The 27,301-nt window shown below is 47.5% G+C and overlaps 1 protein-coding gene across 1 annotated transcript; it reads left to right on the top strand.

Moving 5' to 3' along the window:
- The first annotated feature begins 4,196 nt into the window (after positions 1-4,196).
- THSD1 (thrombospondin type 1 domain containing 1) lies at positions 4,197-25,492 on the top strand. The gene is made up of 5 exons (XM_090258599.1): positions 4,197-4,295; positions 7,438-7,579; positions 10,714-11,679; positions 19,717-19,875; positions 22,009-25,492. The coding sequence occupies exons 2-5, from the start codon at positions 7,522-7,524 to the stop codon at positions 23,397-23,399; spliced, it is 2,574 nt and encodes an 857-aa protein (XP_090114725.1). The 5' UTR covers positions 4,197-4,295; positions 7,438-7,521; the 3' UTR covers positions 23,400-25,492.
- The last annotated feature ends 1,809 nt before the right edge of the window (positions 25,493-27,301 follow it).

The following is a 27,301-nucleotide window of genomic DNA, read 5'->3' as shown; positions in this document are numbered from 1 at the left end:
TTTTGTTTGAAAATGCTGTGGATTTTGAAACCGAATTAAAGAGCTGTATAGACAAGCCCAGGGTTATGACTATAAATCTGGGGAGGTGATGGCTCAGGAATTTGCTAGGATTGTGTGTGGGTGGAGGGGCTGGGACTAGCTTAGGAACCTCGGTGGCCTTTGACCTCAAGGCCAAGGATGGGAGCATAGAAGTGGAAAAGGACTGTGTCTCCTTTTCCTTCCCTCATGGAGTTTCCACACTGAACTTTTAAAAATCTTGCTATCATAGTCTAGCAATTATTTTTTCTTCACCTCCTACATAGTACGTAGTGTGGAGAAACGTTCCTGCTGAAAAGTGTCACCGAGGTGACAAACACTGGCCGATACTGACTTGAGAGGGCTCGCATGTTCAGGTGGCCTCTGAACTTCACTTGTTCTTGCTGTGCAGCAGACAGTGTGCAGGTATCACCTCCCGCTCGGGACCCGACAGCCACGGCGGGGCCCCTCTTCCTGAGACTGAGTCACAAGGGGAAGGGACTGGTGGGTTGTGGCCAGGTCTCTGGAGGGACAGTATCTGTGTTGAGGGAGCCATTCAGACTCGGAGGAGGCGATCCCCAGGGTCACCCTCTGGGTCCCTGAGCTGTCCTCACTGAGTGGGGCTGCTCCAGGTCCCTGCTGGGAAGGTCACAGGGGTCCTCTGCTGCAGACCCGGGGGCCCTCTGAGTGCCGCCAGGGTCCATCCCTGGCCCCGCCCCGAAAAGTGGCTGTGGCTCTGCTGCGTCACACCCCCCAGTGTCTCGGGAACGCTGTGGCTGTCTTCACTCTCCAAGCCTGTCGCTGAGTCTACGTCGCGATGACAGACCCCCGGATCCCTCGTCACTCAGCCTCGGGTTTGCTTTGAGGGGAATTCAGTGTCTGGGTGCCCCAGTCTCCCGGGCCGTTGGGGAAGCTTGTCTCTCTGTCCCTCCGGTCTCCAGGCTGCACAGCTCATGTTTGAGCCCCTAGGTCCAGCTCTCACGGTGTGGATTCATTATAGCAAACTCCCCCAGGTCAGCACACTTACATTAGTGCGGCGACACATTCACGAAAACGGGCATCTGAATTGTATACAGTGAACTGAAGAGGCAGTGAGGTGACATATGAATATATTTTGCAAAAAAATTAATTAAAAAACAAATGATTGCTTTCGTTGTTTTATTTTTAAAGTGGGCATTCTTCACTCTTTCCAGACCACAGTACATATATTTTTATCTTTTTTGTTTTTTTCTGGTCCTCTCTTGGTAGAGGTTGTGTTAAATACAACCGATCAGGCTCTAAGTGCCAAAGAGTTCTGTCTTGGTGCTTGTTCCTGGTGTAATTACTATTTTTGCTTTCCCGACTTTGCTCTTGGGAGCATAAGTCTGTGTGGCTTTCTGGTAATGGGCTGTTTCTAGTCACATACTATCAAAAAATTATTTACACTGGACAAGTGAAGACTGTTGTCAGGGTTAAATGATTGGTATTAATGTACATAAAGTTATTGCAAAAGGTAAAAATGGTTTTTCTTAACGTGGTGTCTTTTTAAATACTCTTTGAAAAATAGATGAAAATTATAAACCTTTAGTCAGAATAAACCAGTATATGTTACAATTTGTTCTTTTAGACTTATAATCAAGAGTTGATAATAAATATTTATGATCTTAAGCTCTTACTATTTTAGTTGTTTTAAAAGAATAGCAAATGGCTCATGAACTGTTTTTTTTTTTTTTTTTTAAGTTCTTGATGTGAATTCCGCTGTTCATTGGCCACGTGTGTTCATGAGAATGTACTGTATTTTGTTCCCTGTTACCAGACTAAGATGACCAGATGGGGATTCATATCATTATTCTCATGCTCAGCTACTTAAAATGGTTCTTCTTTGTCCAGCCATCTCCAGGTCTTCGTTCCAGTGTAGCGGGGTCACAGCTTACAAGGTGGTTAGATTTCAGGGACTGTGTCTAAGTATAACATTGAACATGCTCACAATGATCCTTGAAAATCTCTTAAATTGCCAATAAAGTTTTACATATAGTCTTATATTAGAATTCCTATAGTGGTACATGGGTGTGAATATTTTGTGAACTTCGTAAGTATAATATATAATAAAAACTACATGTCAACATTAGACTTTTATAGCACCAGTAATTAAACTATTTAAATGTGTGTCCTATTTTGCTGATAGGTATGGTGGAATTGATGTAAATTTATTGCCAGTCCAGTCCTGTGTGATCTAGAGTATAAGCTGTACAGGGGCAGAGGTTTTTATCTGGTTCATGGATATATTCTCGGAGCCTAGAACCAGGCCTGGCACCCAGTAAGCGCTCAGTAAATTATGTATTGATGTATTGAATGAATGCACTCTGATGTGTTTACCTATTATAATTTGCTTTCTTTTTATCCTACTTTATCTCCCATTCAATTCAATTAAAAAACAGATTTTTTATTCCATACCAGCTTAGAGTGAGGAACTCTGTGGGCCACTGGTGGTGGTGGGGGGGGTACAAAAGAGAGTGAGATACAGTTCCTGCCCGTGGTGGTGGCCTAGTTGCGGTCATGGACATGTGAGCACCTTAATCAGGGATGGAACAAAGTGCGTGCCATGGAAGGGGCACCGGCGCTGTGCTGACGGAGGAGCCTGGGGAGGCCTGTGGGAGAGGGAGAGCTTGGCAAACTGCGCACGAGGACCAAGCGGTCAGCGGTAAGTGGAAGGCACCGGGTCAAGGGGACAGCACCAGGTGTCCCCCTTCCTGTTTCTGGGACACATTTCCCTTGTCTACCCAAACGTCCGTCTTCCCACTCACTTCCCCACCCCCACCCCCACTAATCAATCCCACCTGCTCTAGAAAAATGTGTTTGCAGTGCACAACTCTACCGTTTCTAAACTCTGCAAGTTATTGTCTGCAACCAGGTCCCCGGTCGGGGGCGCACAAGAGGCAACCTATGGATGTTTCTCTCGCACATCGGCACATTGAAGTTCCCGTTCTTTCTCCCTCCCTTCTCTCTCTAAGATAAAATAAATAAAATCTTTTTAAAAAATGAAAAAGGAAAATGCCAGGGACTATGGCATGCTGTTGACAAGGAATCCCAGCTTGATAAATGGATATTGGTCTAGGTAACTCTACTGGCAGTGAAATTGAATGATGGCCTTAACGCCCTTTATGAAACTTCGGAGGGATTTAACCAGCACTGCTAGAAGTACTTATTTGACAAGGTAATTACTTAGCAAACCTGGTACTTCCAACAACCTCTGATAACTCTGATAACCGAGTAATGGTGTTACCTTTTAAAAGACTTAAGTGGTACATCCAAGGACCTGCAAAGGCCATGTTTTCAAAATTGAGGTAAACTTTACAAAGAGTGAAACGCACAGATTTTAAATTGGATGCTTTTGACGTGCACACACACTCCATCCAAGGGAACTCATCTGTCATCCCCAGAAGTTCCCTGGTGGCTCTTTCCAACCACTTGCTCCCAGGAGGCCACCACTGTGCTGTGACTTCGATAACCACATTAGTTTTGTCTGTTCAATAGCATGTTTTGTGTAAAAGAAAAGCCATTGGTCAACGGTGTTGCGCATTGCATGGTGCGCAGAAACACCTGTTAAACAAGGTGGGAACACTCTGCTCCCGTATTCTTTTACAAAGAATTTCACCTGCAGATTAGAGGTTTTTTTAATGTCCTTTTAAAGTTACTTACATAACCAATCCTGGCTCCCAGGAAAGATAAACGACTATGCGCCTTACCGGCACCGTTTTCTTTTGAAACTGCCATGACATTTGGGAAACCAAGCCTTTTGGGGAACCACGTCTCCAGCCCAACAGTTCTGTCACTTCCATGGCTTACTTTGTGTCCCCCCAGAGGGAAAAGCCCCTGGAGAGAAGTGACTGAATGTCAGCTTCAGAAGACTGCCGGCCAGCCCTTAAAGCCCGGGTCCCTCCTGTGGGCTACGGGTGTGTGTGTCTTGGGGATGGGTCTGCGCCCTCTCCCGCTGGCCCTGGCGGGCCGCGCGCGCTTCCTGTGGAGTTTTCTGTCCCCCACGAGCCAGCCGGGCCGGGGCAGGGGAGGATGCGCTGCCCAGAGCACGTGGGCGGCCTGGGCAGGCTCGCACAGGCCCCCGCCCTCCGAGCGCCCTCCCGCCCCCCACCCCGCGCCGTCGGGGGCGGGCCGGGTGGCGCTGCGGTCGGCCGGCGCAGCGGGCCAGGGCGCGCAGCCCCGCGGGCACTGAAGCTTCTCGCCCGCCGCCGTCCTCGCCACCGCGCTCGCCCGGGCCGCGGACGCTGCTCCGCCAGAACCGAGAGGTAAGAAGAGCCTTCCGCTACCGGGCAGGCGCTCCTGTGCGGCGGAGGCTTCCCGGACTCTGACCCCCGCTCCGCCCCTACTTCCCGCCGAAGCACAAGCCCTCCGGGCAGCAAGTGCTTGGGAAGGCGGACGGTGCCAGTCCCTCGACGCACCCAGTCGCCTTCCCCCCTGCTTGGTGCTCAGCCTCCGCCCGCAGGGGACACTGTCTAAATATGTGTGTCCCCGTGCCCGAGTCCCGACTTTCACCTGCGCCCGGCTCTCCGCGGGCGCAGGTGTTGGGAGGGACCGAAGCTGCCTGTAGACGGGTCAGTGGGAACCGTTGGGACCGCTGAAGGATAGGGCCTTAGGGTACTAAGCGTTTCAGAGCGTTTGCCCGCCCCCACTCCCCCCCGCCCCCCCAGAAATCCTTTCTGCAACAGAAAGAATATGAGATGTGAGCGTTTTCAAACGGTCTTCATTTTTAAGGGAAGCTTCGTCTGACGGCACGGGCAGCGCTAGATTTCCAAACGTGAACTTGACTGGCGGGGTTTTGGAAAGCCGGGTGGACGCGGGGAGTGTGCGGCCCCGGGGAAGCCGCGTGCATCCGGTGGGACTAGGGCGGAGCCCACTGGGCTGCGGCCATAAATCCAGTTTCCACCAGCTGCTTTGGAGTTCGGGATTTCCTCTTAATAAATATTGTTATTAGCTATATACACACGCGAGCGTGTGCACGTTTGTCGGGAGGGACAGACTCGCTTGGCTTCTTTTTCTTTTTCCTTTTATTCTTTAATGAGCCTTTGGCCCCATGGCCTTTAGGGTGATTCTTTATCTTAGCTGGTTTCACCAAAAACATGGAATCTGAGCTTGGCCATTGAGAGTATTCACAACCCCTGCCTACCCTGTAGTTGATACATTGAGAATCTGTCTGCAAATGGTTATCTGTGAATGCTATATAGGGGTACTTTTAAACGTGTGTAAAATCCACCGGAGTTCTTATTTCCTCAAAACGATTCTCAAGTCACACAGTATAAGTAGCAAGTACTGTATTGGAAACAAAACTGTTGGGGTAAGTTAAGCAAGTAAGGTTATGGGGGAAAAAACATGTTTTCCTTTTTTATTTTTATTTTTTAGCGTAGTGCTTTTTACCCAGCAATTCATTCTATTTTGGGATGCTCTGTGTAAGTCTTCAAGTTAGTGGTGGAGCTAATAAAAATTCAACTTGAGCATATTAAAATATAATATAATCCATATTATGATTTCAGGTAGGCTGGTTCATTTTATAATTTCACTAATATCAGTTCTAAATATAGATTATTATGCTATTCTAGGTTTTACTGGTCATTTTCTTAAGATGGAAAATGTGTTATAATCACAGTCAGTGGTAATTAGGAGCTGCTGTTTTTTAAAAATCCTCACCAGAGGTTGTTTATTGATTTTAGAGAGGAGGGGGGAGAGAGAGGAACATCGATGTGAGAGAGAAGCATCTGTTGCTCCCCATGTGGGCCCTGACGAGGGACCCACCAGCAACCTCAGCGTGTGCCCTGAGAGGGGATTGGACCCATGACCCTTTGGTATACAGGGAGCCACCCTGCCAAGGAATGTCTCTAAAAAACAGTTATCGTGGGGGAAAAAACAATTTAGAAAAGCCAGTGCAACTTTTGGGAGCTAGGGCTGCCTCATTTCTCTTCACATGGGTTGCTATCGCTGACTTAAATAAAGGAAGCCTTTCCATTGCCCCCCGTGCTAGCTGGGGGATACAGGATGCGCACCTGCTGTCTTTGGTCACGTCTTCCAGTCTGTGTGCAAAAAAAAAAGAAAAGGATTTAGGTCAGATCGGTGCCTAAGTCCAGCAACATTGATGTTAGGGAGGGAAGGGAGTTCTCATCATCTGCGTAATTATGTTTTAGATCTCTGCTTCCCTTCGAGGAAGTACAGCATTTCCTTTGTTCAGCCAACTCCCACGGAAAGAAAGCTGATGGAGGCATAGCATCAGTTTTCTTCCCCTTTAATGTTTCATTATTCTGATCAGTCCCTTTACCTCCATTATTTTGTCTTATTTGAGTGGACGTAGCATAGTTATAGTTGGAATAAATATGTTTCTTAAAACTATCAGCTGAGTAATGGAAATGGAAATATTAAAAGTATATATTTGGCATGTTCAGTAGCCCACGGTGAAAAGGGGCACTTAGATAACCAGCACCTTATTCCATCGCCTCACAGCCTTGGTATCAGAGCGAGTGCCTCCTCCCACCGACCGTCCTGAAGCGCAGGCCAGCAAGGTCTTCCCGCCCGCCTCGGTGGTCTGGAAGGACGCCGCTGGTGCGTGCCAGCGGCATCAAGTATCAGAAGACTGACAGACGATGACATTGTCATTTCTCTGCCCCCCCCCCCCCACACTGCAGGATATGTTTACTGATTTGAGAGAGAGAGGAAGGAAGGGGAGGAGAAAGAGAGAAAGAAACATTGTTACCTCCCGGACACACCCGGATCAGGGATCCAACCAGCAGCCTAGGTATGTGCCCTGACTGGTGTGTGGGAGGAGGCTCCAGACAACGGAGCCACCTGGCCAGGGCTCTGTTTTCTCTTTCACGTGCCCTAAACAAGGGGGGTTGGGCCACATGGGGTTCTCATTTAATTGCAATACCCTGGGTATCTTTTCTAAAGGTTTGATAGTTTTGGTGTAGCTCCTAGGCATTAAGAAATGAAGCAAGAGAGATAGTATGTCCATTTGTGGGAGGAAGGCAGGATGTCTGCCCAGCACAATGCGAAACGAGCATTTGGCCAAAAGTACATTTACTGACCTATAGTGAATCAGTGTGAAATACCAAGCAGCTCAGTACGTAAAGATGTATTATCAAGATTGGCTATTAGTTGTGATGAAGTTAAGCAAATAACAGCAAATTCTCCATCAAGGATGCGCCGTAAAGATGATCTGCAGAGATCATCTTGGCGTCGGGCGTCCTGAATGTTCTTAGCAGGTGAGCTCTACTGGGACAGAAGGGAAGTGTGTAAGTACAGGTCACGTCCCCAGTGAAAATTAGTGCCCTTTCTAGTCTCTTCTCACTATCACCTAGAAGGTTTGACTGCTTAGTAGAATGGTTTTTGTCATTTCATGATGACTCTTTTAAGAATCACATCACTTTTCTGACGTTCTAATTTCAGGTGTTTTTGAAAAAAAATAAATTCACAATTTAGATGTGAGAAAGGACATGAAGAGACCAAAGCCCTGGCATTTTGCTGATCAGAATGAAACAAATGTTGAAAGACTTTTCAAATCTGTTGTTGATGGTGCTCTGTGACTACGGTGAGTATCGTGAGTGTGCGTGGCACTGTAGGAATCTAACAGGAAACACACTCGTGAAGCTGATCCGTGCCTTGGTGTCGGTGGCCCCGCGTGAAGGGGGCAGGCCAGTGTGGTACCTTTTACACTGTGACCCTTGCAACCCTGGGTTCTTTTAAGGGTTGGCATCATTGATTCAAATAGATACTAAAAAAAAAACCAAAAAACCTCACTTTCAATTTAACAAATTGGAGACAAGCCTGTTACACACACATGAAATGATATTGCACATCCTGGGATTTTTTTTAAAGATTGCATTTATTTATTTATTTTTAGAGAGAGGGAAAGGGAAGGGAGAAAGAGAGGGAGAGAAATACCGATGTGAGAGAGAAGCCTCAGTGGGTTGCCTCTCCACGGACCGGGGAATGAACCTGTAACCCAGCATGCGCCCTGATTGGGGATCGAACCAGCAACCTTTCACTTTGTGGGACGACACCCAACCCACTGAGCCACATCAGTCAGGGCCGACTTGGGGTTTGACATAAAATTTCACTTGACAGGAGAGTTTTGTTGCTAGAATATCTCTGGAACCAATTCGAATTTCAGTCCTTGCCAGTCGTGTGCCTTAGATAAATTTGTTAAGCCCTTTCCACCTCAGCAGTAACATTGACCTCACAGGGTTGTTGTCAGGGTAAAATGAAATCAATCATTTGAAACACCTTGAACGGCTGAGTGTGCACTAGGTGTTTCCGGTCACTTTTCTTCGTTCAGGTTGTTTCAGCTCAATAGTGGGTTCACTTCTCAGACACGCAACTACTGAACCAATAAGTTCAGTAATATAATGCTAGTTTTGATGATTTCCAAGTATTTGAGAAACATCTAAGCAGTTGGTGGTATGAGAGTAGAAATTGCTTCCAAGGGAATGAAGAAATTAGGATCCCAGAGAAAGAGAATCCTGGCTCATGTAGTATCAGTGGCACAGCCAGGTAATGGGCTAGAGTGTGCGCTGGTCATTTTGTCTGGGGAATCTCCTTCCTCAGTCATTTCTTCTTAAAGAGGTTTATTTAAACAAGAAGACACTCGGTTTACGGAAAACCAATCTGGGATTCGCTTCTTTTAAACTCATTTATTCCTCCTCAAAAATAGATTGCTCTGCATGTAGCAACCTCATACAGAAAAATGGTAAAAGTGTCCTTGGCTTCATAGTGATAAATAAAGACATCCAAACTCTTCCATTTAAATAAAGTCTGCAAGGATGTGTGTCATTGTTGAGCACAAAATATCTTACCGGAATATAAAAATGAAAGTTGAATGAGCATAAAAGAGAGCACAGAGCATAGAAGTTGAGTGCACAGGCTACTACTACTAGTAGAAGAGGAGGTATTGTCATAGGTCTGGGGTTTTATTTCTCTCTCTCCATTTGATGTTGATCACAATAGGCCAGCCACGTGTTTCTATTGAGACACCAATTCCCTGAAATACAATAAAGGAATAGGGAGAGAGGAAATGAAGCAACAGAGAGAAAGCCAGACTGCAGTGGTCAGGATGGCACACAGTCACATTGTAGTCTTCTAAATGAAGTCGTATTCTTGTCTGTAGAAATGAGAGCGCGCTCTGCTGGAACCCGTTGTATCTTTCGTTTCCATTTCCGACTGGGCATGTGTGTCTCTCTCAGTGATTCGCTGCCCATCAAATCAGAATCTGACTGGCCTGACTGACCGTCCCTGTCATTGACAGTAGGCTCTCATTAGTTACCCAAGTGCCGTATGCTTTTAACCTTCATCCAGTGGACACGGGAGTCTCTAGCCACCTGTTCACAAAAAGGCACCAGAATCAGCCACCTTTTTCAGCCTTAACCTTGAACTGTCTCCATCCGAAAGGAAGTATCCCTCAACTTCTGTTTTGGCTAAGTAATTTTTTTTTTTAAAAAAGGACTTTATCCTGCTAGGGCTTTCAAGCAAGTGGTGATCAAGCATTCAGGACTGTCCAAGTTTTATATCCTTTGATTCACCTCCTCTTAAATAAGAAATGGAAGAAGTACAGAGCCAATTAAACCCCCCAGATCTCTATGTGCCAATATATTCATGTGCTGACTCTAATAATCATTGATTGACCACATGTAAGGGTATATTTAAAGACTGCCGGCCAAACAACACATTGAGGCCCTTTTGACATACATATGATATGACGTGTATATATAGTATATATACAAGGTATATGTAGTAAAATATATGAATTCATGCTTACACATGTTTTTCAAACCGAAAGGCACCACAGTCCCTTAAATTTAGCATTCTTTCTTACCCCAACCATGGGCCAGCCAATGGTGGCATTGCCCAATTCGGTCTCTTGATATGTATTTGGATAAGGTTCAAAATAGAAACAAAGATTCTGTGTGTCTGTGTTTTTTTCAGTCTTTACTGTAGCTTCTCTGATGGGTCTCTTTAAAAGGATATGATTGACCCTAACAGAGTGATACTGTGGGCCAGTAATCGTCCATCCTGTGTGGGTAAATAGCAGTTGCTGTAATGTCATTAAAATTGCCAAGGACAAGTTTCACTCTATCCTTGGAGGACCCGTGGAGAACAGAGTGTCAACATTTCTTATTTGTCTAAAAATTTCTGCTTCATATAATGCAAGGGCATCGGTTTCTTTATGGTGAAAATGCCCAACTGAGTTACCTGTATGTCAGAAAATAATTTTGGAGTATAGTTAGGGTCTTAAATTTTAAGTAATCTAGAGCAGTTTTTATTATATTATTTCAACCAAGCTTTCTCTCACGGCACTGTAAATCCTTCTCCCCCCAATCCCTGGACACCAGAGTATGATTAAAATGAGAAAAGTGAGGTACTGGATTTGTATCTCGACCATTGTAAATTGTTACTCTTGCTTTATAGGTTTTCCTTGCTGATCTATTCAGAGTACTTATCGCTATTTATTTTAAACATAACTAAAAGATGACGATAAAGGAACAGCCCCTTTAAAATGGAAACTGGTCACAGCGCCCAGCTCCCAGAATCAGCTCCCAGCACCATTTTATTTCACCCTTGGCTCAGTTCAAACTTCTCCTGTGTCTCTAGGGGTTTTTTTCTTTGATGCCTCCAGTCATGCAGCCCCTGTATTTTTTTGTAAAACTGATTCTGACCATTGCATTTCAGTTCTTGGAGAAGCAGAGCGCCTCCTCCTGGGCGAGCCGGGCCATGTAGCGCTTAGCAACACGACCGTGTCTGTGGGTTTCCAGCGTTTGGATGGAGCTAACGGGACGCTGAGGAATGTGTCTGTGCTGCTGCTGGAGGCCAACACCAACCGGACTCTGACCACCAAACACCTCCTGACCAACCAGTCCCAGGGGACACTCGAGTTTGAATGCTTCTACTTCAAGGAAGCGGGCGACTACTGGTTCGCCATGGCTCAGGAGGTAACAGACAGCAGCCCTCCCACTCCCAGGCGGGAGGAAGGTGCCTTTCTGAAGGTGCAGTGGCCTGTCTTTCATGTGGATCTGAACAGGACATCTAAGGCAGCAGAAGGCACCTTCCAGGTGGGCCTTTTCACCGATCAGCCGCTGTGCCTGTTCCCTGGGGACAAGCCTGACATCATGGTGGATGTCATCTTCACCAACAGTCTCCCTGAGGCAAGAACGAGTCAGGGGCAGCCCCTGGAGATAAGAGCCAGCAAGAGGATGGAACTCACCCAAGGCCAGTGGGTTGAGTTTGGCTGTGCGCCCGTGGGGCCGGAAGCTTACGTCACCGTGGTGCTGAAGCTGCTTGGCCGAGACTCGGTCATTACCTCCGCAGGCCCCGTGGACCTGGCCCAGAAATTTGGATACAAATTGGTGATGGCGCCGGAACTCACGTGTGCGTCCGGGGTGGAGGTGATGGTGCTGCCCCCGCCCTGCGTCTTCGTCCAGGGAGTGATTTCAGTCTTCAAGGAGGCCCCCAGACGTCCAGGGGAAAGGACCACGCGGCTGGCTGAGAACAGCCTGAGCTTGGGGCAGAGGAGGACGGTGTTCAACTGCTCTTTGTTCGACGTGGGGAGGAATAAGTACTGCTTCGACTTCGGCATTTCAAGCAGAAGCCGATTTTCCACGAAGCAGCAGGAGTGTGTGCTGATCCAGAGAAATATAGGTTGGTATTGAGATTTGATATTTTTAAACATCAAATGAATGACTTTATGCAAACTCATTATTTGAATTGAGCTGAACTTAATCTTCTGTGAACTATATCATCATTTTTAGGGATTGCCGTATTCCTCATAATGGCCCTGATGAACATTAGCTATTGACACATCACGTGGCAAGTTCATGGCCGGTATGATCAGAAATCAAAGCTAAAGCCCAAGCGGTATTTAGCAGCTCGCTGGCTTGCTCTGGCTGAGCAGGTCTTTTTCCTCTTAGGTCCTTCATTCTAAGAATGAAGTCTCTTTAGTGAGATTTCAAGGGATGATTTCTGAACACGTCTTCGAATTCTGAAGTCTTTGCATAACGCCCTAATAACAGTAAGTGGGGTTGTTACAATTCCCTCCATGCCCCGTGCCCCCACTTTGCATTTTTTCTCGGGTGCAAGCCTGGTGTGGGCAAGCGGGTTAGCCTGGCAGGTAGCTTCTGGTTCCCAGGCGTGTTGCTTGTCTTCCCTGCGGGGCGGCGTGTGCGCTGGCTGTCCAGGCCTCCAGCCGCCTTGTCACTCCAAGTGTCTCTCGCTCCAGATTGACCCACCTCCTCTCCTTCGAAGGAGTCCCTTTCCTTTGTTGGTCTGCACACCCCCTGGCCATTTCCCTGCCTAGACTGTGTGGCCACCCCATCAGTCTCTCTCCAGCTGACACCCTCAACTCTGCCTCGTTGTCCTTCTGACGCACGGGCCAGGCCCCAGCTCAGCTCTGCATGGATCCAGCCCACTGCCGGCCACTCACTGCACTGAAGCTGCCTGAGAAGGGCACACCCAGGCAGGCCGGGGCCAGTGGGGGTGGGTCACGCCTCCACGCTCAGCTGCGCCCACCATGTGGCCAGCGGCATGCCCTGGCTGGCTCTACCCCAGTTCTCCACAGCCACTTTCCACCCCATCTGCTTGCTTCCCTCCAACCTCACGCTGCCCGCTGTTACCTCTCAGCGCTGACTTTGCTCCCACCACGCCGGGGAGCTGGAAGCCACAGGTACAAGCTCCCCCCACCCCCGACCCCCCAATCTCTCAGCCTGCAGGCATCGGTCCCACCCTCTCCACATCCTGCTGCCACCAGGGAAGAAGTGACATTCCTCCTGTCCCAAGTCAACCCTTCCCTCCATCGCGGAGCCCTGCTTCTGCCCATTCCAGGAACCTTCTGTTAATTATCCCCCCTCTCTCCTCTGTCTGGCTTAGTCCCATCCGCTTTGACGTGTGCTTCACTTATCTAAAAACAAAACAAACCACCGCGCATCGCCTGGTTTTTTCTCAGCAATCACCCCCATAATCTCTTCTCCCTTTTATAGCCCAGGTTCTTGAAAAAGTCACCGATACTTTGGGGGAGAATGGCAGACTCCCGTCTCCAAGACCGTATTTCCTGCTCACGCCCACCATTCCTTACAGGGATAAAGAGGGGAGGGCTTCTCTTCCTACCCAGTTATCTTCTAGCTTTTGGTCAGCCAGGCCCCATCCCTGCACCTTTCTAGCTTTTGGCGCACTCAGTGTGAGAACCTCCCCTGCTGCCGTCTTGGCCAGTGGGGGGGGGGCTCCCTGGCGCTTCAGCTGACTGTCTACGGTAACAACTTCCCCCTTTAAAACTCTGGACCCTTGTCATCTTACAAGGGTAATGGATGAAGGTCGCATCTTCTGTAGTTTCTTCCTGCTGTCAAGGGGTATAGTGATTGGCATCTCTCCCTTACGTTCAAGTGGCACCGAATAGCTGTCATCCTTCACATGTCCCTGAGGCACCTCAAAAGCAACATGCCTGGAAGTGGACTCATCATCCTCCCCCCTAGCCCAGCTCCCCAGGACAAGATTCCACCACCCATCCATTGTTCAAAGCAAACACCCAGGAGTCTTTCTCTTTTGCACCGTCTTCCTGTAAATAATCCACTATGTCCCGTGGATGCTGTCTCCTCACAGAATTTCTTTTAAAAAAAATAAATTTATTTGTTTGCTTATTTTATTTTTAGAGAGAGGGGGAAAGGAGAAAGAGAGGGAGAGAAACATCACTGTGTGGTTGCCTCTCACTCGCGCCCCCAGCTGGGGACCTGACGTGCAACCTAGTCATGTGCCCCGATTGGGATTCGAACCAGCGACACTTGGCTCGCAGGCCGACGATCAATCTACTGAGCCGCAGCAGCCAGGGCTCCTCTAACAATCTCTTAATGTCCGAGTTTCTCCCCGTCTCCCCGGCTTCACTGACACCGGCTGGTCTAAGTCTCCATCATCCCTCACTTGCGTTCTGGCAACAGACTCCTACTTGGTTTCCCCCATCCCCTTGATCTTCTCACTGAGGCCAGAAGGGTTGTTTAAAATCCAGGCTGTTCCCCTGCGTAAAGCCTGTCAGTCACCTTGCTTGACAGGAGGTTGAGAGCCACAGGGTGCTCCATGGCCGAACTGACCACCACACGGTCACTCTGGGCTGGAGCCTGGAACACCCTCTTCTCACCTTCACCTGGTTGACATTAACCCATCCCCCAATCTCCACTTGGGTTACTCTTTCTCAACGCAGACGAAATGGCCTTGCTGTAAGCTGGCACACCATCCTTAGTTCATCTCTCATGGCATTTATCACTTCTGTCATTGTTTGTTCAAGGTCTTCCCCCTCCTGATGACTTCACCCCATCCTCACCTCCCCCTCTCCCCCTTCCCCCGATTGGGGTAGCTTGTTTGATGGCAAAAGCCAACCTGCGCTCCCCTGAAGCTATTTAAGATTTTTATTTGGCCCGCTTTGTATGCCTGGCACATTTACAGGTGCTCAGCACATGTTGATGAAAGTGAAAATTGAACTCAGATGTGGCTAGTCTCATATTAATAGGAAAACAATTATATTAAACTTATTAAAGTCATTCAAGATGCGCTTAACTTTTCAGAAGTTACGTGGTAAGAGGAAAAAAAAAGTCTCCATGACTGAATTTAATGGAAACAAACCAAGGGGGCAGGGAGTGGGGAGTCAAGTCATTCCAGCCAGTTGATGAAAGATGTTGGATGTCTGCTTCGTTGGTTCTTCCAGCTGCTGGGCTTTTCCCAGATTCTTCCACTCAATGTCTGAGGGCTCACTGGATTTCCCCCCAGTCTCTTGTGGTCCTAAATATGAGCACAAGAAAAGGATAAACTACACATTGACTTAGTTTTCCATTTAGATTCTACAGCAATGGAATTCCCGGTGGATTTTTCAAAAATAAATCACACTATTTGAAGTCCGAGAGACTTTAATATCAGATTCCCAAAGCTTTGCAAATGCTGCGGGCTTAGTGTCTGAACAGTCCTGAAGCTTGAGGACAATGCCGGCTCCTTGTCCTGCCATTCGAGGGGTGCAGTGTGCTCTGGGAGGCACAGAACCCCTGGGTGGAACATAATTACCACACCTCAGGGATGGTGGTCCAGGACACAGGGCTGTAATGCTCCTGCTCTTGCGTAAAGCCAAGAAGCTTTTAATTAGTGTAAAGAACTCATGTTCCATGACTCATTCCCAAGATTGCACCACTTGGCTTCCCTGAGAATGTATGTGCCTTACACGCTCCCCTTGTTTTTGTAGTGCTTTGTGTACCTTTGACTGCAGCGTGAGATTTTGCTCGTAAAGAATGAAGAGACCTTTATGCAGAGGATGTTTTCGAGCCTGGTGCTGGCATGACTAGTTGGCTAGGCCTACTGTTGGGTGGGTGCTGATAGAGAAGGGACTTAGGGTAACTCTTCATAGGGAACGATTCAATTATTCCATCTGGCAGTGATTGCGTAAGTGCTTGGAAGAGAGGTTTGCACTCAGCAGTCAATAATAACTGTTCTGAGAGTGTTTTGTGTGTAGTTTGAAGCTCTGGTGTTAGGTATAGGCCCAATTAGGGTTGTTGAAGGCCGAAGCGCCTTGCTGAGTTGACTCTTTTATCATTCTGTAATGTCCCTCTTAATCACTGGTAACATTGCTTGTTTTGCCATCCGTTTTGTCTGATACGAATATAGCCACTTAGTTTTCTTCTTTATTTCTTAACACGTTTTTAATTAAATGTACTGGGGAGACTTTAGTTAATAAGATGCTATAGGCTTCAAGTATACACACCTCCGTGATACAGGACCTGTGTGTTGCATTGTGTGCTCACCGCCCAAAGTCAAACCGTCTCCCATTGCCATGTGTTTGCCCCTTTTGCCTCTTTCTGCCCCTCCCACCGCTTCCCTCTGGTAGCCGCCACACTGCTGTCTGTGTCCATGAGTTTCACTTTTATGTCACACACATGAGTGACATCACATGGTTCTTAGCTTTTCCTGAGTAACTGACCTCACTCAGCATGATGTTCCCAAGGACCCTTCATGTCGTCACAAATGGCAGTATTTCATCCTTTCTACGGCTGAGTAGTATTCCGTTGTGTATATGCCACATCTTCCGTAGCCAATGCTCTACTGAAGGACACGTGGGTTGTCTCCATGTCTGACCACCGTGAATAATGCCACAGTGAACATAGGAGTGCACATGTCTTTGTAAATAAATGTTTTCAAATGTTTCAGGTAGATACCTAGAAGAGGAGTTGCTGGTCATATGGTAACAATTCTTAGTTTTTGGAGGAACTTCCATAGTGACTGTACCAGTTTACATTCCCACCAGAACGGAATGAGAGTTCGTTTTTCTCTACAGTCTCTCCCACACGTGTTATTATTTGTCATGTTGATAACAGCCGTTCCAACAGGTGTGAGGTGGTATCTCATTGTGGTTTTGATTTGCCTTTCCCCAATAGCTAGTGAAGTTGAGCATCTTTTCATGTATCTGTTGGTCATTTGTATGTCTGGGGAGAAATGTCTGTTGTGTACTAGATGATTAATTCCTTTGATTAATGTTCATAAGGTATAACTTCTCCCATCCTTTTATTTTTAACTTATTTATGTATTTATATTTAAGGTGACTTTCTTTTAAACAGCATACAGTTGGGTCATTCTTTTTTAACCAAATCTCACAATCTCTGCCTTTTAACTGCTGTATTCTGATTACTTATATTTAGTGTAATCATTAAATGGTTAGATTTTTATCTATCATCTTGCTAGTTTTAGATTTGATCTCTTTTTTCCTCTTTTATTCTGTCTTCTTTTGGGTTAATTGAATTTTTTAAATGATTTACTTAAACTACTCTATTTTATTATTTATATCTTAAAATACTTTTTTAGTGATTGTCCTAGATTTTACAATATACATCAAATTACTCTCAATATACCTTTAAATAATATTATTTTACACTTCATATGTAGTGTAAGGACCATAGCACACTCCCAATTCATGCCTCCCATTCTTTGTGTGATTGTTGTCATACACTTAATATATGTTATAAACACATAATACATGATTACTATTTTGCTTTAGACCATCAAGTATATTTAGAGCATTTAAAAATTAAAAATGAGTATTATCTTTATCTTAATAAATGCCATTTCCAGCACACTCTGGGAAGGATGGAGGGAATCCCTGCCGACTTTTACAGCAGATGTGGCATGAGTTCTTCCTCCTGACATGGGAGCTCAGGGCTGGGGACCCCAGCAGGTGGCTGAGACCCCCTGCTTGTCAAGGGGCGGGTCCCTGCAACTGGGATTATTTCTTCAGATTTTCAACCAGTGCACTTGCATTTGGGGCCAGCCCATTTTGTGTCTCCACCCTTCCTACCAGTCTTGACGTGGTTTCTTTATATCCTGAGTTATCGGACTTCTGTTCAGCTAATCTTAAGATGGTTATCAGGTTGATTGCTCTATAATTTAGCTGCAATTTCGGTGTGTTTATGGAAGGAGGTGAGTACAGCATTCACCTACTCTACCATGTTGGCCAGAAACACTACTGAAGGATTTTCTTACGTTTCTTGTAGAGAACACCTGCTGGTAATTAATTCTGTTAATTATTGTTTGTCTGAAAAAGTCTTTATTTCTCCTTTATTTTTGAAAGATATTTTCACTAACATGGAATTCTGGGTTGCTCATTTTCTCTTCCAGTACTTTAGAGATAATCACTCTATTATCTCTGGCTTGCATGACAAGAAGTCCGCTGTTATTCTCATCTTTATTCTTCTGTGTGTGATATAGTTCCACCTTCCCCTTCCTTTCTGCCACAAAGTTTTCTGTTTGTTTTGGTTTTTAGCAGTTTGAATATAGGCTGTCCAAGTTGTTTGTTTATGTGCTTTTTAAAATTTTTCCTGCTTGATGTTTCTGAGCATCTTGGATGTAATTTGGTGTCCTTGATTAATTTTGAAGAATTCTTGGACATTCTTCTATTTTTTTTCCTCTTCTGAGATTCTAATTACAAGTGTTAGGTACTATTTGACATTGTCCCACAGCTCTTAGTCGCTCATTTTTTTCTTCTTTGTGTTTCAGTTTGAGTGATTTCTGTTGACTTACGTAAAGCCTCACTGTTTCTTTGCTTAGCTGTGTTAAATCTACTAGTGGGCCTCTAGGAAGCTTTCTTCATTTCTGTTACCCTGCTTTTCATTTTCTGTCATTTCATTTGACTCTTTTTAGTTTACAACACTCTGATGAAAATTTTCATCTGTTCATGTATCTTGTTCACCTATTCCACTAACATCTTTAACATATTAATCATAGTTATTTTAACTTTTCTCTTGGATAGTTCCGGTACCTGGATCCCATCCGAGTCTGGTTCTCTTGATTACTTTGTTTCTTGATAGTTTATTGTTTTTTCTTGCTTCTCTGTGTGTTTCACAATTTTTGGTTGAAAGTTGGACATCTTAGAATTGTAGTCACTGATAAATAGTATTTGCCCAGAAATGGGCATACCTGGTTTTTGCAGGCCTTTACTGTGGGGACTGAGTCAATCTAGTAAGGAACTGAGCTACGTTTGGGTTTTACTGTTGCTATAACTACCTTCAGTGCATAACAGAGTTCAAAATTTGGTAATGTTACTTTGTGTTCAGGGTAGGGTTTGGGTTGCCAGAGGGTTTTACTCCCTGCTTCTCTTGTACCCTCAGCTTTAGGCTTGAGTCTGCTGTACATCAGAGAAGTTTTTACCTGTCATCCTTGCCCTGGCCTAGGTGGTAGGCTGTTGTTGCTTATACTTGGCCATTGCTAGCATGATGCAGGGTTGGGAACGAGGTATCGGGGGGGAGGGGGAGGAGAGCATACTCTTGTGCCAGCTCAGTCTTAGTCTTTGGCAAGTACTATGCCCCTGAGTCTCAGGAATGGGACCTTCTTGAGGATCCTGCCCCTCCCTGGTGGTAGAAGCCCCCTCCAATAAACTGGGCCCAGGATATTTTCTGCTCCTCTCCAGGAGTGAAGGGTTTCCCTTTTTTTTTTCTTTTTTCTTTTTTTTTTTTAAATTCCCTAGCAACACTGGGTGCTCTTCAAGTTTTGGGGTTTTCTGGTCCTTCTTGGGAGCCTCTGGTGAGATCTGTGGGGGAGAGCCTACAAGTGGGTACAAACTCCCCAGCAATTCTATGTTTTCATGCTGTTCCCCACTAGGGAGTTCATTACATTTTAAATGACGTCTTCTCAGCAGCTTGTACGAAGCCTGGCACCAGCCCCAAAGAGCCATGATCGTACCCTGTCTTCTCTTAGAGGAGCCTGTCTTTCCTTATATTTCAGGGTTCTAGATGGTTCTGTGATTGGTTCTAGAAAGGTTAAGAGTTTGTCATGTATATAGATCTTTTTTTTTTTACAATTTTATTTATTTATTTTCAGGGAGATGGGAAAGGAAAAAGAGAGGGAGAGAAACATCACTGTGTGGTTGCCGCTCACGTGCCCCCAACTGGGGACCTGACGTGCAACCTAGTCATGTGTCCTGACTGGGAATCGAACCAGCAACACTTGGTTTGCAGGCTGACGCTCAATCCACTGAGCCACAGTAGCCAGGGTATAGATCTTCTTTTAAGGAGCAACAACACTCTTTCTGGCCTCCTGCATCGTTGGGAATATAGTTTACATACTGACTTATCAAGGCCCAAGATTTGAATTTTGCTGCTTTATTTGGGTGCAATTCAATTCTGATTCTCAAATGAACTTGCACTGAAAGCACGGCTAATGTCCTTGCAGAAACTTGGGGGCTGTGGCAGCCATGGAGCCGGTGCAGTGCCACATGTGGGGACGGCGTCAGAGAGCGTCACCGCCTGTGTCTGACTTCCTTCCCCTCCCGACCTGGCTGCCCCGGAATGTCCTCGGAGCCGTCCCGGTGTTCGCTGGAGGAGTGTGCTGGTAGGCGAGCTGCTTCCTTCGGGGACCTCTGCCCGGAGAGGCTTTCGGGCCCCCATCTGCCTGAAAGTCGGTGGTCTGTGTTCAGGAGTAGGCTCATTAACGTTCTGTGATCGCCGTTGGCTGCAGAAGCCCTGTTCATAGAGTGTCGTGGGCTGGGACAGCTTGCCAGCGAGCTGGCAGGGGACTTCACGCTGTAGAAGATAGGGAAATGACAAGAACAGCTATCTAAATGAAAGGTTCGGACATATAAAATTATTTTTTTAAATACAAAAATGGAAGAGAGGATCTTTTTTTTCTCCCCCAGAATTTTCTTTTTGTTTTACTTTCGTTTTATTTCTCCCTCCTTTGCTTTTCCTCACCAGAACTGTGGAAGTGTTTTAGAGGGGTTTCTCAGCTGCTGTGTGTAGTGTTAAGAGATTTCCAGTATCTGAGGTGCAACCTGAAGCACCCACAGCAGGGATGCAGAGCGGAGAAGGATTCAGATGCTGGGACTCTAGTCCTGGCCAGCAGACACACTGTGCTGCTGTTCCCTTGGGATCAGATACGTTGACGGAGGCGCAGGGTCTCGGGGGGAGAGGGGGGACTGATGGCGAGTCTCGGCATGTGGAGCTGGCAGTGTTGGTGGGACCTTGGTGGAGAGATCAAAGCTAGTGGAGCCAGAATGGGACCTAGACCTCCCTGGTTCCTGAGGTCATGTTCTTCTCTCCCGGTTAGATACGTGAGTGTTATCACTGCAACCAAGAAGAGAAAAAGTCACCGGACAGTAGGCAGCACTGCAGAGTTCAAGGCCTATTGGGGTGGAACTCCTTTGAATTTGGCTCTTAGGTATTCATGACCTTGACAGGAGCCGTTTAAACCACTGGAGTCCTGGGAGCAGGTGGCAGGAGCCAGAGGTGACCATGGGGACGTAGGAAGTCCACAAAGGCAGACTCCTCTTTCTGTGGGCTTGGCTGGGAGGACAAGGAGCAAGACACGGCCATGGCCGCAGAGGGAGGGTTCTAGAGAGGTCTTTTTAAAGTGAGGAGAGCTAGAGCATGTTTCTGTGGAGGTGCACAGAGGAGAAGCTGCAGGTAATCGGTACAGAGAGAGGACCCCCGAGAGAAAGGCGGCCTTGAGAGTTCTTGGGGTACTGGCCTTTGTAGCAAGACGCTTCTCCCACTAATTCTATAGAGAAAGAGGTGAATGGAGGTGCTATTCCTGGTAAGCCTATGCCAGGGGAGATGCTGTGCCCTGGGGCTGAGCCAACCCTCAGGCAAGGCAAGGAGGTGAAGAGAGCATTTGGTGGAAAAGTTCTGGACATTGAGGACCTGATGGTCAGATATCCCTAGGGCACAGTATGAAGGACAGGGGGTAAAAAGACTGTGGGAAACAGGAGGTCAGACAGGTGACTGCAAGGACTTGAATGGTGGACAGTGGCCAGGGAGGAAGGGGAGGGGAGGCCTGGTGACATATGTTGGTCTCAGGCTCCCAGGTATCTCAGTGGCAGCCCAGGCCGCGGCCTCAGATGGAACACTTTGATGGCGGTGGGACAAGCCATGTAGGGCAGGGAAGATGGATAATCATGGCCCCGTGGAAGGCGGGCTGGGCGTGGGGAGCTGAAGATGGAAGAGGGAGGACGCAGAGGTGTGACCCTAGGAAAGGATTCACGAACATTAGAGAGGAGACGTGAGTGACATTGCCACAAGTCTCATGTTTGTGTGCTAATTTAGGCACAACCTACCTAAAGTATTTTTTGCATTTTGAGTTTTATGCTTATAAGGATTTCCTGATGTAAACCTCAAAGGCACACCTAACTGTAGCTGGCCCATGTACCTTAAGGGGAAACTTTGATTTTTCCTTGAGACGTTCCTCAGGCTACTTCTATGTAGAAGATTTGAGGCAAGCGTCAGTAGGAGGGGCAAGTGCAGGGCACGTGGTGGCTTCTCGGTCACCTCGCTTCTACGGGTCTCTGGGCTTTAGTTTGGCTTAAGCTGCCCTCAGAGATAATAGTCAAGACCACAAATCTTAGTCCTTGGGTAGTTGACTTCTGTAACTGCCAGAGAATGAGAGCAAGCCACTTCGATCGTAAAAACTACGCAGAGAAAACAGCCCTGGAGAATGCACAGAATATGTTTGTTCTTCCTTTTTCTGTAGCGCTGCACGCATCCAGTCCGTCTCCTCTGCAGCCCCAGGGCCCCATGAAGTCCAACAACATCGTGACGGTCACTGGGATATCTCTGTGCCTGTTCATCATCGTGGCCACCGTGCTCATCACGCTGTGGAGGAAGTTTGGCCGCCCCCCGAAGTGCAGCACCCCCGCCCGGCACAGCTCTGTGCACTCGCCCGGCTTTCGGAAGAACTCGGACGAGGAGACCATCTGCGAGCTGGGTGAGCCTCGCGGGAGCTTCTCAGATGCGGGGGATGGGCCCGCGGGGGGCCCCGGGGACCCGGGCATCCCTCTGACCTACAGGCAGAGCGTGCCGGCCACTCCTGACGACGAGGCCTCGGGCAGCGACAGCTTCCAGTCCAGCGCGCAGAAGATCATCCCGCCCCTGTTCAGCTACCGGCTGGCCCAGCAGCAGCTGAAGGAGATGAAGAAGAAGGGCCTGACCGAGACCACCAAGGTGTACCATGTGTCGCAGAGCCCGCTGACCGACACGGCCGTCCAGGGGGCCGCCGTCCCGCCCTTGGACCTGCCCTTGGACCTGGAGAGCTCAGAAGAGGCTGCCGCCACCAAGTTCCGGCTCAAATCCCCGTTTGCGGACCCGCCTGTGGTTGGGGCCGGGGACAGGCCCGCGTCCCGGCTGGAGGTCCCCGGCCCCCAGGCCACGTGTGCCGTAAGCCCCAGCCAGACCCTGATCCGCAAGTCGCTGGCGAGGCCCGGGGGCGGCCGAGGGGCCCCGACGGACAGCGGCCACCCCCGGAGCTTGCATTTCAGGAGGACCGCCAGCTTCCACGAGGCCAAGCAGGCGCGGCCGTTCAGGGAGAGGAGCCTGAGCTCCCTGCCCCCGCGGCAGGCCCCGGCACGTGGGCCCCGGACGCGGCCCTGGGACCCGGCGGAGGACCGGGCGCGGCCCCGCAGTCGGGGCGCCGTCGTGTTCCCGGAGACACTGGACCGCGTCCAGGGAGCGGGCGGGAGCAGTGGCCCGGCAAGCCCTGTCCCTAAATCCTACACCTTGGCCCTGCCCGCGAGGAAGCCAGACCCGGGGGTCCGCCAGGGAGGCTCTGGGGCCGGGGGTGAGAGAGCCGACCCTCCCCGGCCTCGGAGGGGACCGTCCCCTAGTCACAGGAGCTTGGCGAGGAAGCAGTCTTCGCCCCCCGCCCCCAAAGAGAGCTACCATAGGGCCAGCCCCCTGAGCCCTTCTCAGGGTAGAAGGGACAGGTGCCAGAGCTTCCCGACGCACCCCGAGTTCGCCTTCTATGACAACACCTCCTTTGGCCTCACCGAGGCTGAGCAGAGGATGCTGGACCTCCCCGGCTATTTTGGGTCCAACGAAGAGGACGAAACCACCAGTTCCCTCAGTGTGGAGAAGCTGGTCATCTAGGCCGAGGTCAGCCTGGCCCTCCACACAGCCGGCCCGCTGCTCACACTGCTCCGTGGCCCTGTTCCTCCAGTGGGCAGGAGGGGACGCCTGCGCGCCCGTGCATTTTAATTCAGGAGGAAGAGGTTATTTCTCCTGAACTTCTCCCTTTACATCCTGTTTCTGGTGATTTGTTACTAATCACTACGCTAATAACATTGACACGACTGAAATAGGGCTTGGCTTCTCACACGGACGGGAAAGGTGACCAGATGTGACTTGTGAGTACGGAGTGCTTTGAACGCGTCATTGGTGTCTCCAACTGGAAACAGACTCGGGAGTCTCAACTCTACTAAGGGCCGGGACACAGTGAGCTCGCTCGCACAACTCGGAATGGAAATTTATTGTCATAAAGACTTAAGAATTTGACACCTGTTTCATGTTTGGCTAATTATGTCAATAATGACTTATATAACAGGCTCCCCAGACATGGTGATACTGCGAAATAATCCAGAAGAAGTTTCAGGCTAGAGTTGGGCGATGTCTTATTTCTTTTAATGCAACAAAGCATTCTGGTGACTTGACACAAAATTAGGTGAGTTAATTCTGCTCTGGAGAAATAACATACGAAGCTGATGATTGAGGTGGTGAGTCGCATGAAGACCTACCCATCCATCCATCGTTGTTCTGAGCAAAAAGTAGACATTTTGGAAAGGAGCATATCATCTTTGGAGAGAGCATCACCTGGAACAGTGGCAGTGGACGCTGTCTAGGACCCTGCTTGGCATCAGGATGCTGACTGTGCTCCTGGACCAGCGTGGCAGCTAAGACCCCAGGAGGCGGTGTTCTGAAACTGGGATGCGTGTGTTTCTGAAGATAACTTTATCATGCTAATGAAAAAGTATGTGAGTTAATCTTGGGTATATGGAAAGCAGGTGGACTAGATTATGCCTTTATAGCTTCATCTTTTTTAATTTGAAGAAAGGATAAAGAGGGAAAAAGTCTTCTTTTTTGATGATTTTATCTATTCACTTTTAGAGAGGGGAAAGGGAGGGAGAAAGAGAGGAAAAGAAACATCGCCGTGACGTGTGAGAGAGAAACGTCCATCAGCCATCTCCCGCATGTGCCCCGGCCTGAACCCCACCCACAACTCACACATGTGCCTGACCTGTACTCGAACCAGTGACCTTTTGCTTCACAGGATGAAGCCCAACCAACTGAGACCTCACTAGTTGGCGAAGGAAAATGTCTTTTAGAAATTTAGAATCACTTTTGTTTTCTGATTCACTCTGCCTACCGCATTTTACAGACAAAGAATTTGAGGCTCAGAAAGGGGAATTACATCCTGAAGGACTGGATGAGCATGGACTCATTTTGACTAATTACCAAACTCCGCGCTCCACCATCACAGCCTTTGCAAGTCTTGTCTAACAGCAGCAGTTTCCGGAGAAAGCTGGCCCTTTTGCAGTAAGAGGCACAAACAGATGCCTTTACTAGATTTTCCCAGAGAGGAAGCTTTCTGCTGCTTGACGTTAGGACTGGTCGTGTAAATTGCTTTGTGTTCGGAAGTGAGGACTACACCAAAGAACCTAAAGGCTGGGGTCCTTCACTCCAAGTCTGCCAGTAGGTACCATCTGGGCATTCTGCAGTAGGGCGTCCTCGCTTTCGGCCCTTGAACCTAAAGCCTCATCCGCTACACTTGATCAGCCAGCTGCCCTTTCCTTCTTGCTCCCCATGACCGCCCGAGCTGCCACACCTACCCCGCCTTTCTGACTGTTCTCCTTCCTTTTTATGTGCATCAGGATGTCAGCCTGCTGGCGAGATTTCAGGGACCGTCGGAGAGAGTGGACTTAGATGGGACCAAAAAAAAAAATCTCATGCAACACTGTACGTTTAAAAGTTTCTCTTCTATTTGTTGCATTACCATTTTATTTGTGCCATTATTAGTGAAAATTAAAACACACTTCCTTTTGGCAGTGCTTTAATAACAACTATCTACCTTCCTGGAACAGAAGGACTGGATTATTCACTGGTGTCTGACAGCTGGTATGTGCCGATACAAAGAAGAGGAAACCAGACTTTTTAATTTCCATTTTCTTTGCCATACGAGAAAGCTTTCTTCTCCTTCCAAGGTCACAGGCTCGCGTGCCATCCTTTGAGGACAGTGGGTACATAGTCACTCACTTCAGACTTCACAGTGAATTCCTCTACAGTGTCTGATGGAGAGCAAAACAAATGTAGGGGATGTGAAAAGTCAAGAAAAACACTATGACCAGAGGATGGTCTGTGAAATTATACCCCCCCCCCCCCAGTATTTATGTATCTAAATGAATATCACAGTGACCTTAATACCAGCATAGAACACAGTCTCCGTCTGTCGAGGCCAGTTTCTCTGTGGTTCTTATCAAGAGAAAATCTTTACATTTCACAGTTAAGTTAATTTGGCCTCACCTCTGAGAAACAGAAAAGGAGATGCTCCCGCATTGTCTTTGGTGAATAAGTGCTAAATGTATTAGGAATAATCTCCTATTCTGCATATGGTGCCCCCAGATCCTAGTCCCAGTGGTAGGAGCTCAGTAGTGATCTGTGGAATAAATAGCTGTCCAAAATAAAAAGCCCTCATACTATATATACTGTGGTTGAACTAGAACAATTCTAACACTTGACATCTTAAACCATTATGAATAGGATGTGTTGTTATGTGATATTGTGGAATTTTAATTTCTAAACGTCTCCAGAAATGAAAGCCTCATCCTTTTGGGATATTACCGTGGCTGAAGGGGAGATCATTTCTGGAGCCTGTTGTAGCGTCTGTGCACAGTAGTCACTTAATAAGTATTGAATGTGTATTAGAGAGTGGCATCCAAGTGAACGTGGTCTCCTGCCTCCCTAGCAAGTCTCTTCCAGTTTCTCCATTGCTCTGGAGTCTGCCCCACCACTCTGGGGTCATTGTTCCCCAGCTGTGACTTCTAAAGTGGATTGGAGAGAGCCAAGAGCACTAAGGACGCCAAGCCCTTGCCGCCGCCGCATGAATGATAATCCACCAGCCCTTCCTATCAGTTTTCTCTTCTGAAGCTCTGTTCCACTCCAACCTGACCGACAAAATATCAAACAGCTTTGACAATTTCTCATTTTATCCTAGATATGTAACTTGTAAAATGACATTGCACAATCTTTAGTCTGTGTAGCTTCTGAGTCATTTAGATACACAGATGACAGTGCATTTACATCTTATAGTATTATGGAAACCTACAGTATTATAGTAGCATATAAGGCCTCCAGGTCTTACCAGCTGAGTCATGGTTTGGACAAAAAGAAGTAGTTGGGCACCATCAAAAGTGTACAGGTTTAACCTTGACTCTTCTCTGTCTAGCTGTGCAATCTTAGGCAAGTCAATCATACTAGTCTTGGTTTTCCAGATGCAAAATGAGATCATCCTTATCCTTGCTATTGGTTTAGGATAGGGACTTGGGCACACCTAATTATGTCCTCCTAGGACTCAATTAAAAATATAGAAAAAGTACAATACCAAAAACAGTTTAGAAAACAAAAGGCTAAGTGATTTCAATGAATTTCTGTAAGATGAAGTGCAGGAAAAACAGTGGGAGAAGCTGTAGCCCGGGATGTCCATGGAGGGTCGTAGGGAAGATGAGGGAGCCTCCCTGGGTGGTTGGTCCTCGCAGAGGTTGGGGACTCTAGGTTACTACAATGAAGAGAAAACAAACAGTGATGATCTGTGTATAAAGTGGTCATCATCCATTCCTACTTTGACTCCAGTACCAAGAATCCCCAGCAACTAGCTCTTCAACCACGGACAAAAACAAAAGCAACCAACCAAGCAGCAAAGGACCAGAAGGTACTTTTCTAAAGACACTGAAGGGTCTTTCTGAGAAGATTTGGGTGTTTGGAGTTGTCATTGGTATCCT

The sequence above is a fragment of the Furipterus horrens genome, unplaced genomic scaffold (assembly GCF_987537825.1).
Source record: "Furipterus horrens unplaced genomic scaffold, mFurHor1.1.pri manual_scaffold_12, whole genome shotgun sequence".
NCBI classification, from domain to species: Eukaryota; Metazoa; Chordata; class Mammalia; order Chiroptera; family Furipteridae; genus Furipterus; species Furipterus horrens.
Note: the sequence above shows the minus strand (reverse complement) of the source record. Positions and strands in the feature narration are given on the sequence as shown.